Source organism: Neovison vison, chromosome 8, assembly GCF_020171115.1.
Source record: "Neovison vison isolate M4711 chromosome 8, ASM_NN_V1, whole genome shotgun sequence".
Taxonomy (NCBI): Eukaryota; Metazoa; Chordata; class Mammalia; order Carnivora; family Mustelidae; genus Neogale; species Neogale vison.
The window spans coordinates 23,561,588-23,574,711 of NC_058098.1; the positions used below are offsets into that span (position 1 = coordinate 23,561,588).

At 44.2% G+C, this 13,124-nt stretch overlaps 1 protein-coding gene across 1 annotated transcript in view; it reads left to right on the forward strand.

Moving 5' to 3' along the window:
* GSS (glutathione synthetase) overlaps window positions 1–13,124 on the forward strand; it is a 29,618-nt gene that overhangs the window by 8,569 nt on the left and 7,925 nt on the right. The window contains exons 3-8 of the mRNA XM_044263179.1: window positions 1,914–2,059; window positions 4,658–4,733; window positions 5,016–5,155; window positions 5,847–5,963; window positions 11,993–12,073; window positions 12,176–12,253. Of these exons, the coding sequence (XP_044119114.1) occupies window positions 1,914–2,059; window positions 4,658–4,733; window positions 5,016–5,155; window positions 5,847–5,963; window positions 11,993–12,073; window positions 12,176–12,253 (638 nt within the window). The remainder of the gene's footprint in view (window positions 1–1,913; window positions 2,060–4,657; window positions 4,734–5,015; window positions 5,156–5,846; window positions 5,964–11,992; window positions 12,074–12,175; window positions 12,254–13,124) is intronic.

Genomic DNA, 13,124 nt, shown 5'->3' on the forward strand with positions numbered 1-13,124 from the left:
TCCTGAGATCAAGCCCCATGTCAGGCTTCCTGTTCAGCGGGGAGTCTGCTACTCCTCCCTCTGCCCCTCCAGCCTACTCTTGCTCGCTCTCTCTCTCAAATAAAAAAAAAAATAAAATCTTTTAAAATAACAAACAAAGCCTAGGAAACACCCTATAGTCGTCATGCATGCACTCAGGGTATGAGATCATCCCTCCTGTAGTCTGCAGTAATTCCCAGTCTAACACATAAGAGTTTCAAGCTGGAAAAAACCTTCCTGTTACAAATATCCTTCCTCAGTTTTGTCTTCTGAGATTCTGAGAAGGGCAATTTGGGAATTATCTACCAAAATTTTAAGTGGATTTATCCTCATTACCTGCTATTTCCACCTTTTAAATTTACAATTTATGGACTTTCTCACACACAAAAGAACTAGAATATATATTCTAGGATATTGGTTGAAGCATTGATTATAAAGGGGTGGGGGAAGGAAACCACCTAAATGTTCATAATAGAAAGCTAGATTCAATAAATTGATTTCTATCCAATGGAATACTGATACAGCCATTAAAAAGAATGAGAGTTTTTTATTTGAACATATATGGAAATGACCCTGAAATATTTATAAAGCAAAGGACAGAACTATATATATATAGCTATGTATTTTATATATCAATATATATTTATATATAATATATAAATATTATATAATAGATAATAATATATAATATGACATTATATATATACACATATGTGTGTGTGTGTGTATATATATCTCATGTGCCTCTGTGTGCATAGAAAAAGGCAAAATACGAATGTTATACATATAGTCTAAAGGATATGGGAGACACTAGTATACCACTTGCCTCTGGGGAGAACTGAGTCACCGGGGCCAGAGCAGGAGTGAGATACACTTTTCACTGTGTATCCTTCTGTCTCTTTTGACTTTTGTATCATATGTTTGTATTATCTGTTCAAAATAATATTTTTAAATAAATATATCATGCCAAGTTCTAATGCCATACACTTGTACTACCATAATGGCAAACGGATATTAACTCCAGTTAAACTCAGGAATGCTTCATAAAATAAGTCATAAAGTCATCTTATCATCTCTTACCCAAATTCCAGTTCATTTGTTGTTGTGAATCTCAGAAGTCACTAGCCCTTCTAGAAATAGTGTTCCAGATGGCATTTTGGGTTTCTCGGTTCTGCCCAAGTCCAAGCTTAACTCCTGGCTTGGCAACGTGAGTCACCATCTCCAACCCTGTGGGGAAACCACTCCTAACTTCTACTCTGGGGGCTGGAGTTCACTTCTGCTGCACCCCTTACCAGCAGGACTGTCTCTCTCCCCCAGCCAGAAGGCAAGGGGACTGGGGCGTGAGCTCCTGGCGTGAAGAGCGTCCTGGGTTTAGATAATCAGCTGGCCGGGAGCTGTGAGTATATGTGTGTGTCGTTTATCAACCACCGTAGTTCAAATCTTAGTGGCGTGTAACACATGGCACATTATATCATTTTGGGTATGTTACTCAATCTTTCTGAGACTCAATTCCCATGTCTATTTATTAAGAATAGATAATGCTAATGTCTGCCTCACAGAGATAAATGATATATCCATGTAAGGTTATTTGCAACAGCGCTGTGCACCCAGTAAGTGCTCAGTGATTTTTTATTCATTTTTTGTCTTTTTTTTTTTTTTGCTGTTTTGTTTCCCACTCTTTTTTAATGTAAAGAGATGAAATATTACAGAGTCTAAAACTTCCCTTTATACCCCTTCATCATGCTGTTCGCTCCCTCTCTTCCCGGAGGGAACTGCTATTTTGCAGTTTGTGTGTCCTCCATAAATGTTGGCCGCACTTTCCGTGGGGTTGTGTTTGCAGGAAGACAACCCATTCATGGGTGTTCTTCCCCTGCCCACTCTTTCTCCCCGATCAGGTGGTAAGCTATGCCCCATTCACGCTCTTCCCCTCACTGGTCCCCAGTACCCTGCTGGAGCAGGCCTATGCCGTGCAGATGGACTTCAACGCGCTGGTGGATGCCGTCAGCCAGAATGCTGCCTTTCTGGAACAGACGCTCTCCAGGTACTGGGTTCTGGGGCCTTAGGGGCTAGGAACTGCTGGAATCAGGGGACCAGAAGGTGAGCCATGAGGTGTTGCTCTGGCAGCCGACTTGGCTGGGTGGGGGACAGGCACTGCCCAGAAGAACAAAAAATAGTAGACTAGAAGTCGGGAAGTCTGGCTTCTAATCCTGGCTCTAATCCTCACTTGCGTGGCCTCAAGAAAGTCCCTTTCTTTCTCTGGGCCTCGGTTTCTTCATCTGTGAAGTGGGGAGATGGGCCCACATCTAAGATCCCTTCCAACACTGACATTCCGTGATTCTCTGATCCAGAGTTCTATTTGGATTTAGGTAAGGTCAGTGTACTTTTAGAGAAAACAAAGGACAGAGAAGATTATTAGGCATGAAGTCAGATTTCCTACTTCTTTTCCTAAGCATTGACTCTTTCTTGCTCCCTCAGGCCCCTTATCTCTGGAAGAGATGGGGTATAGACTGGACCACACCCAGGGCACTGAGGCTGTGGAACCCCTGAATGGCTCATCCCACCCACCCCTCTCTGTCTCTTCTCCCTTGATCCTTTTTTTCTCTTCAGACTCTGAGGCAAGGGAAATTACTTTAGAATTAAATTCTTTATTTTAGAATTAAATATATATACGTATGTGTGTTTGTGTACATGTATGTGTATATATGTAGAGAGACTAGACATACATACTTGCATTTCTGATTAATTTTCCAAAAGAAAACAATTTATTTCATTACAGACAAATGTTTTTTAAATATTTTATTTTAAACTAATCTCTATATCCAATGTGGGGCTCAAATTCACAGCTCTAACACCAAGAGTTGTATGCTCTACCGACTGAGCCAGCCAAGTGCCCCAGACACAAAATCTTTTAAAAATGTGCACATTGTGGGGGCACCTTGGTGGCTCAGTCATTTGAGCGTCCAACTCTTGATTTTGGTTCAGGTCATGATCTCGGGGTTGTGAGATCAAGCCCCAGGTTGGGCTCCACACTGAGCATGGAATCTGCTTAAGATTCTTTCTCTCCTCCCTCTGAAGCTCACCCCCTGCTTGTGCTCTCTCTCTCTCCTTAAAAGAAAAAAAAGTGCCCATTGGTGTGAGGTTGAACATGAGAAGGGATCTTAATGGTAAGAGGTTTGAAAACCAATGACTTGGAGCTAAAAACCCAATGAGTTAAGAAAAACAAGCAAACCATGAGTTATGAATGTACAAACCCTACCACCACCTTCCCCCCAGATCTTTTTCGGGGTGAGCCTGGCTTTTGTACCTGTGATTCTGGATTGTGAGGTTTACGAGCAGCCTGATTTATGACCTGTGCCCTAAAGACTCAATGATAATGGGGACCTTCTCTGCTGTCCTTCTCTGCAACCCTGCATTCCCTATTTCCCTGTCTCTGAAACACACACAAATCCTAGCTTGTAAGGGTGTAGAGCCCCAGGATTACACATGCTAAAATTGCAGCATAGGGTCTGGGCTTGAAGGGGAACATCTCTTCAGAAAAGGGATAATGTATCTTAACTTTCCTGGAGGCTGAAGCCCAGCTGGGGGCTGTCCTCACCAAGGGTTGGAAAGAACCCTTGGGAGAGAACTGGCTGGGGAACAGAGGAACTGCAGGGCAGGCCTGAGCTAGATGGGCTCAGTGGGGTCCCTGTAACAAGGTGAGCCCGTGAGTCAGGCTTGACCATGCAGAGACTGCCCTGAGTCTTGACAGACAAGTGTGGTGTTGGTTACTGGTGGGTGTCTCTTCCTGAGGTTCCAGAAAAAACCATACTAGATGGGCTCCTACATTGTGTCACATGTCCCAGCAGCACACTGAGCCATGATGATTAGCTGACACAGACAGACGCAGGCAGAGCTAGCTCTACCCTCGTGTTTATAGTTAAATAGGAGGGATTTCCAGAAATCAAATGGAAAATTACAACCTATTCTGTGCTATAAAGGAGAGGTCCACAGTGCTCTGAGAGCTCACAGCAGGGAAATCTGATCCAGACAGGGAAGGCTACCCTGAGGAAGTCACATTATATGAGGACCCGCTGAAGGAAAAAATATAGGATATTTAGCATGTATCAGAAGAACCTTTGGGGCACAGGGCATAACCGCTGTCTTTTAATCTCTGAGTTGCTGTGTAAGAGGTGGAGAAGACTTGTCCTTGGAGGTCCCAGAATGCAGGAGAAGCTATGAGGAGACTTAACGTTAGGTCAACCAGAAGGCTAACCAACTATCTGCCCTATTCAAAGATGGAATGGTTTTATCACCTTCCATTTTTAGTTTATTTTGGGGCCAGACACTAGGCTCAGTTCTGTACCTTTCACAGCTCTTTTGCCCTTCACCACAACTCTGTAATTCTTTTCCTGTTAATCTTTCACTTTCATCTTTCACAGATGGGCAAACCGAGACCCAGAAATTTGCCCAGTAGTGAGTGGTGGAGCTGGAATTTGAACCCAGCTCATCTGGCTCTCCAGCTGGGTTCTAAACCAGGTTGATGTGGGTGTACAAGTTTGGGTCAGTAGACCCAGAAATTCACGAGGCAATAGACAAGAGTGGAACTACTTGACCTTTATGGTCCCATATAGCCTAGAAAATGCTCTATTTCCTTCTCCAGCACCATCAAGAGGGACAACTTCACCGCTCATCTCTTCGACATCCACAAGCAAGTCCTGAAAGAGGGCATTGCCCAGGTAACCAGTCCCCATCCCACCCCAATGCAGGATGTGTGCCTCCCTTTTTTGACCAGAAGAATTTGGCCTGAGCTCAGGGGAATCTGCCTGTCATTGGTCCCCACTGGGTTTGTACATCAGTGACCAATCTTGGGATGACCATAAGAATGATTCCACTGGGTTTTGGAACATTAGCCAGCAACTCTGATCTCTATGTAGAATTCACGTTTCCTGTCTGTTCCAGGGCTAGGCCCTCAGTCAGGCCCTGCACAAATGTACTCAGCCTTCAGTTTTCCCCCACAGACTGTGTTCCTGGGCCTGAATCGTTCAGACTACATGTTCCAGCGCAATGCAGATGGCTCCGCAGCCCTGAAACAGATTGAAATCAACACCATCTCTGCCAGCTTTGGAGGCCTGGCCTCCCGCACCCCAGCTGTGCACCGGTGGGTCCCTTGGGCAATACTGGGCACACTGGTGGGGTGAAAGCCTGGTAGGCCTACAATTACAGGCGGGGGCAGGGGTCTCCAATTCTGACTGTGCCCTCTTGGGACCTGGGCCCTGTGTTTCCCCTCACAGCAGTTTCCACTTGTAATTAGGTTTTTTGCCCTCTTTGTATTGCAAGGAGAGAAGGGACCTCGTGATACATCTAGTCCTAACCCCTCATTGTACTAGGTAGTATTCCAGGCTGAGGAAATAGTATCTGAGGTGAGAAGGAGCTTTGAAGGCCTGAAAAGAGTTCAGGATCTGTGGCAGAGAGGGATCAGTGACTTCCCATTAGAAGGCGGGACCCTAGCAGCAGCCACTTCTGGCCAGCAGTGATTCTCCATGTTGCCGTGATTCCAGATGGTCTGCAGCCAGATTCCAGATAGCAAGCACCTGGGGCTCAGGGAAAGGCGTCCCAGCCCAAAGGGAGGCTGGTATAGAGTAGGAACACAGGGTCTCAGGGCTGTGGGCACGTGCACAGGGCCAGAGTGTGAGTGTCCCAGTATATTCCAGCCTGAGCACAGTGATAAGATGCATTCTTGGTGTTCAGCTAATTCTCAAAAGTGGTGTTCCTATCAGTGTCTGTGAGTCACAGGCAGAACGGTCTTCCAGATCCATCCAATTACTGAACAAACGTCTCTCTTCCAACAGACATGTTCTCAATGTCCTGAGCAAGACCAAAGAAGCTGCCAAGATCCTCTCCAATAATCCCAGCAAGGGACTGGCCCTGGGGATCGCCAAAGCCTGGGAGCTCTACGGCTCAGCCAAGTAAGGGGGACAAAAAGTGGCTGCAGAATCCTGCTTTGGATGCAGTATTCATGGCTGTAGCAACTGCTTCTTTGCCCAACATCATTAGGAAAGAAGGGATTTTTTTTTTCAGGAAATAGAAGCTTATACCTTTAAGTGCCAAGATTGTTTTAATGCGGCTTGGGGGCTTTCTTCTTAAATAAGAGATGCAGACTGTAATTGAATCTTCTCTTGTTGGCTAGAGGTCCTCATTATCCTCCAGTGACTGCAGTATCTGTCAATTACTGCACCTTGATGTAACAGAAGGCAGAGAAGCTACCTAGACTTAGAGAGGTATGGGAGGCCATTTCCTGCACTAATGGTCCCAACTGTTGGGTTTTATGCTCCAGTTCCTTTTCTTCAAAGATTTTCTATTTTTCTACTCTCAGCTCTTACTTCATACCATGGTCACTGTGCTTCCTGTCCCCAGACCTCCTTTCTGATTTGCTGAAGTTTGGGAAAGCATGTGGTCTGGGTTGTTACGTAGTGTCTAATGAGCGTGAGAGCCTCTTTGATGAGTAAATGCATAAGGTTCGATTTAGGGATTCTGTTGTGTCTGTTTTAGCTGCTTAGAGGCATTTTTTGCTTCCTTCCTATTTCTCAACCGTGTTCCAGGTGTATAAGGATGCCAGGTAAGTGACTTCTGGATAAATGAGGGGCCACTGTACCAACAGTTGTTGCAATGTTTATATAGCTTTAATAGTTAACCCTTAATGAGCACTCCCTAGTGCCACACTTTGTGCTAAGTACTTTACACGGATGATCCCCTGTCGAACACTTGGAGGTAGATACACCCATCTCCCATTTTACAGCTGAGGAATCGGGTTCAGAGAAGTGAAGTGAATTGTTCAAGGTCAAATGGCGGGTTGGTGGTAGAGCCCAGAGTCTACTGCCTCTAGAGCCTTCACTCTTAATCACTTTATTGCCTCTGAAAGAGCCTCTCTGGGCCTGCTAAGCCTCACTAAGACTCAAGACACGTTGGACTCTGAGTATTTAGAAGGCATCAGATGAATACTTTATCAAGTAGAGCTCTTAGCTAAGTTGTATTTTAAGAGACGGAAGCCAGGAAGGAGTCAGCCGGGGAACTGCTGATGGACAGCTGCTGCAGAGGGTTTCTCCAACTAGGCTGTGAATGACATGCAAAGACTCATGTGCCCAGAGCTGGGCTCTGGTGCGTAGGAGCTGTGGGCGCCTGAGCCGGGACTGGCTTCTCTCATTTTGAAAATCAGATAGGCACTCCTGCTCACCCAGCATGTGACCTTTACTAAGTCCATTCTTTCCTCCGAGCAGCAGTTTCCTCATTTGTAAAATGGGGATGTTAATAACAATACCTAAAAGGGTGGAAGTGACCATTAAATGAAAGCATGGCTTTGAAAAAATGCTATGAAAAAACTTGGTGAGAAATGGAACAGTCTCTTCAATAAATGGTGTGGGGAAAATTGGACAGCAACATGCAGAAGAATGAAACTGGACCACTTTCTTACACCATTCACAAAAATAAATTCAAAATGGTTGAAGGACCTCACTGTGAGACAGGAAACCATCAAAATCCTCGAGGAGGACACAGACAGCAACCTCTTTAACCTCAGCTGTAACAACTTCTTAGTAGTCATGTTGCCTGAGGCAAGGGAAACAAAAGCAAAAATGAACTATTGGGACTTCATCAAGATTAAAAACTTCTGCACAGCAGAGGAAACAATCAAATAAACTAAAAGGCGCAACCTTTGGAATGGGAGAAGATACTTGCAAATAACATATCTGATAAAGGGTTAGTATCCAAAATATATAAAGAACTTACATAACTCAACACCCAGAAAACAAATAATCCAGTTAAAATGGGCAGAAGATGTGAACAGACATTTTTGCAAAGAAGATACTCAGATGGCCAACAGACACATGAAAAGATGTTCAACATCAGTCATCATCACAGAAATACAAATCAAACTATAATGAGATATCACTTCATACCTGTCAGAATGTCTAAAATTAACACAGGAAACAACAGATATTGGCAAGGATGCAGAGAAAGGGGAACCCTCTTGCACTATTTGTGGGAATGCAAACTGGTGCAGCCGCTCTGGAAAATAGTATGGAGGTTCCTCCAAATGTCAAAAATAGAACTATTGGGGCGCCTGGGTGGCTCAGTGGGTTAAGCCACTGCCTTCAGCTCAGGTCATGATCTCAGGGTCCTGGGATCGAGTCCCGCATCGGGCTCTCTGCTCAGCAGGGAGCCTGCTTCCTCCTCTCTCTCTGCCTCCTCTCTGCCTACTTGTGATCTCTGTCTGTCAAATAAATAAATAAAATCTTTAAAAAAAAAAAATAGAACTATTGTATGACCCAGCAATTGCACTACTAGGTATTTACCCACATAACCGAAAAATACTGATTCAAAGAGATAAATGCACCCCAGTGTTTATAGCAGCATTATCAGTAATAGCCAAATTCTGGAAAGTGCCCAAATGTTCGACAACTCATGAATGAATAAAGAATGAAATCTTGCCATTTGCAACAACATGGATGAAGCTGGCATGTGTTATGCTAAGAGAAATAAGTCAAAGACAAATACCATATGATTTTACTCATATATGTCATTTAAGAAAAAAAAAACATGAACATAGGGAAAGAAAAAGAGGCAAACCAGAAAACAGACTCTTACTGTTTTGTTTTTTAAGATTTTTATTTATTTGAGGGGTGGGGAGAACAAGAGCAGGGAGAGGGAGAAGCAGACTCCCTGCTGAGCAGGGAGACCCATGCAGGGCTAGGTCCCAGGATGCTGGGATCATGACCTGAGCCAAAAGCAGATGCTTAACTGACTGAGCCACCTAGGTGCCCCCAGAAAACAGGCTTTTAACTACAGAGAACAAACTGAGGGTTACTGGAGGGGAGGTGGGCAGGGGGTGGGTTAAATGAGTGATGGATATTAAGGAGGGCACTTGTGGTGAGCACTGGGTGTTGTATCACTATATTCTACCCCTGAAACTAATGTTACACCAAATGTTAACTAGCTGGAATTTTTTAAAAAAGAGATTTTATTTATTTACTTGACTGAGAGAGAGATCACAAGTAGGCAGAGAGGCAGGCAGAGAGAGAGGGGGGAAAGCAGACTCCCTGTTGAGCAGAGAGCCCGATGTGGGCTCGATCCCAGGACCCTGGGATCATGACCTGAGCCGAAGGCAGAGGCTTAACTCACTGAGCCACCCAGTGCCCCAACTAGCTGGAATTTAAATAAAAGCTTGAAAGACACAAAAACAAAAACAAATCTTGGTAAGGATCATTTTGTGGTACTTCCAGTAGTAGTAGTAGTAGTAGTAGTAGTAGTAGTAGCTGCAGCTACCTTCTAAGAGTACTAGTTTCATTTTACAGAAGAGCATACTGAAGACTCAAGAGAAGTGGAATAGCTTGCCCAAAGTCACATAGCTAGTAAGTGTAGAATTCATGTCTGTCTGCCTCTAAAGCCTGCTTTCTACTGCATTGTTCTGCCTCCAAGAGGAATGGTCCCATAGTATGGATTGAAAAACTAAGGCTAGGGGACGCCTGGGTGGCGCAGTTGGTTGAACGACTGCCTCCGGCTCAGGGTGTGATCCTGGAGTCCCGGGATCGAGTCCCACATCAGGCTCCCAGCTCCATGGGGAGTCTGCTTCGCTCTGTGACCTTCTCCTCGCTCATTCTCTCTCTCACTGTCTCTCTCTCTCAAATAAATAAAATAAAATCTTTAAAAAAAAAAAGAAAAACTAAGGCTCAAGCATTTATAGAGCAGGTGAATTTTCATCAGTTATACCATAATTTTTGAGAATTTTTTTGAAGAAGCCTGGGTATGATGTATGATTCCTATTTAGGTAATAATTACTCAAACTCTTTCAAAATATTAGTGCCTGTGGTTAGAATGAGTGTGGATAAGAAAGGACTCTTGGTATAAAATGCTGGGAGCTATGATCAGGAGTCCTCACTGCCAGCCAGCACACTACTGCCACTTTACCTTCCTTAACTGACAACTTTCCTAGCCCTGCTCCCAAGACTGTTCAGAACTGAAGGCAGGAGGAGGTAGAATATGTTTTCTGAGTCTCTGGCTCCGATTATTTGCCAGAGGGCAGGCTGACTTAATCTGGGAATGCAGTTCCACTTTAACCTACAGCCTACAGCCTCCCTCCTCCGCCTCTTCTTGGAGGTGGGCCAGCCTGGGCTAGGTGCCACCTTCCCACCCATGAGCAGAGCAAATCAGGCTACAATATGAAAAGCAAGGGCACTGGCCCTTGGGACTCTCTCAACAGAGGATGGCTTATGAGAGCACCATTTCTAGCTTGTCTCTCAGATACCCAACTCAAAGCCAAGACTCAGCTCAATGTCATGTCTGACCTTAAGAGATTTCAGACAAGCCAGGAGAGGAGGCATACTAGGACCTGTATTTCAGCTAAGTGGAAAGGAGTCACACAGAATATAGTCCAGGAAGCTCAGTAGAGTAGAGAAAAGCAGAAACAAACAGACCACAGGCCAAGTACAGGAGGAAGGAATCCATTGCTTAGATTGCTAGGCCAAAATCTAGCCAACCAAGTTTTCCAGCAAATATCCATAGGCACACAGCAAAATGGAGTTTGGTACTCCATTACTGCTGAGTATTGTCCCTCAAGATCATCTGGTCGGAGACTGGACCCTTGATAACTAAAAATAGCCTGACTGATAGCCAAATAGTTATCTGGCATTAGCTTTTCCCTGAGGCCTTGAGCTCCTGCTTCTTTAAGAAGTATGAGGATAAACTCAGGGTTACTGGAGTGGAGAGGGGTGGGAGGGAGGGGGGCTGGGTGATGGACATTGGGGAGGGTATGTGCTATGGTGAATGCTGTGTATTGTGTAAGACTGATGAATCACAGACCTGTCCCCCTGAAACAAATAATACATTATATGTTAATGTAAAAAAAAAAAAAAGAAGTATGTGGATAGCAGAAAGGAAGAGGTCAGGGAAGCCTCGGTGAGCCCATTAATACCGTGGAACAAAATGTGCCCCTATGTACATCACAGAAATGTTGGAAGGCACCAAGAGATAATGCTTTTATAGTTGGCTCTCTAAGGTTCTATGGGATTCCACTGAGCTAGTCTAATGTATCATACAAGGGAGTTGGGGGAAATTGGAGGGGGAGATGAACCATGAGAGACTATGGACTCTGAAAAACAATCTGAGGGTTTTGGAGGGGCGGGGAGTGGGAGGTTGAATGAGCCTGGTGGAGGGTATTATGGAGGGCATGTATTGCGTGGAACACTGGGTGTGATTCATAAATAATGAATTCTGGTGCACTAAAAAGAAATTTTAAAAATTAATTTAAAAATTGGAACTATTAAAATTTTTTTTAAAACATACACTTTTATTATATGCTTTATAATCTAGTAATATGGTCGTTAGCCTCCAACCTCCAGCATTATTCTTCTATAAAATATTCTTCAGTACTTTCACCGATTTATTCTTTCAGAAACATTTTAAAATCATTATTTTTAAGCTCTTAGAAAAAGTCCCCTTGGGTCTTGGGGATGATTTTAAGCCTAAATTTTAATTTGCACAGAAAATTAACATCATTGCAATATTTCATCTACCTAATGGAGAAGGAGCAGAGATGTCTCCCATTTCTTCAGGTTTACTAGTTTCAGGAAATCATGTGTTACAGCCTCAGGTATCACCTGAGACCCTCCTGATTTGAGAGAATATCTGCTCTTTTTTTTTTTTTAATATTTTATTTATTTATTTGACAGAGAGAAATCACAAGTAGGCAGAGAAGCAGGCAGAGAGAGAGGAGGAAGCAGGCTCCCTGCTGAGCAGAGAGCCTGATGTGGGGCTCGATCCCATGACCCTGAGATCATGACCTGAGCCGAAGGCAGCGGCTTAACCCACTGAGCCACCCAGGCGCCCCAGAATATCTGCTCTTTCAGCAAAGCTGTGTTCTCATTCTCACTCCTGAAAGACGGTCGGATGGAGGGAGGTTAAGCTTCGTAACCACTTCTGCCAACTGTGTTTACTCTTTCCCCAGGGCTCTGGTGCTACTGATTGCTCAAGAGAAGGAAAGGAACATATTTGACCAGCGTGCTATAGAGAATGAGCTACTAGCCAGGTAAGTAAAGGAGGGGAGACCTCCAGATATGGCCCCAGGATCAAGAAGATCCATTCGGAACAGAGCAGCCATTCCTTCTGACCTTTGTCCAATCTTTTCCAGGAATATCCATGTAATCCGTCGAAGGTTTGAAGATGTCTCTGAAAAGGGGTCTCTGGACCAAGACCGAAGGCTGTTTATGTAAGTGTTCAGGGAGCATTCCCCAAGGATCTGATAGAGGGCTGCTTTGGGAAACTCATCCTGTCAACCATTTCCTCCAGTAATCCTTTCTTCTGGGAGATATGATGGCTTAACTTTCCTCCTCTGAATTTCAGGGGTAAAATACCCCATCACCTCAGGGAAGTTTGGAGAAGGCTGGTCATGTTCTGCTTCTAAAGGGTCGTTTGAGAGGTACTGACTTGGTAATGGCCTTCTTACAATAACCTTGGTTCGAGTGCCTGGGTGGGTCAGTTGGTTAAGCATCTGCCTTCAGCTCAGGTCATGAACCCAGGGTCCTAGGATTGAGCCCCTCATCAGGCTCCCTGCCCAGGGGGAAGCCTACTTCTCCCTCCCCCTACCTTGCTTGTGCTCTCTCTTGCTACCTCTCTCTCTCAAATAAATAAAATATTTTAAAAAATTAAATAACCTTGGTTTTCATATGCCCCTGGGTTCCTAAAAGTTTTCTTGCCCCTCTTCATAGCTGGTCAATTCAGGCCAGGGCACTTGGGCTGGGTAGTCAGGGAGGAAGAGGAATAGCTCTTTCATTCTTCTATTGATCTCAGAGCTGCTCTCTGAGCCCAGGCAAGACCTCAAGGGACCTGGATTTGTGTTCCAAGCCAGGCCCTGTGCTTCTCTCCAGGGGGATTCCACTAAGTGACTTTAGTACCACTTAACTGGGTAGCATTGCTTGCAACACACATATTTAGACCTGGAGCTTTATGTTTTGTTTTGTTGTTGTTGTTGTTTTTTAATTTGTGATTAAAATTAAGAACCTCCATGAATTTCACAATACCACGTACTATTTTCAAAATATGATTTTATAACAAAGTCATTAATTTACTTTCTAGATATA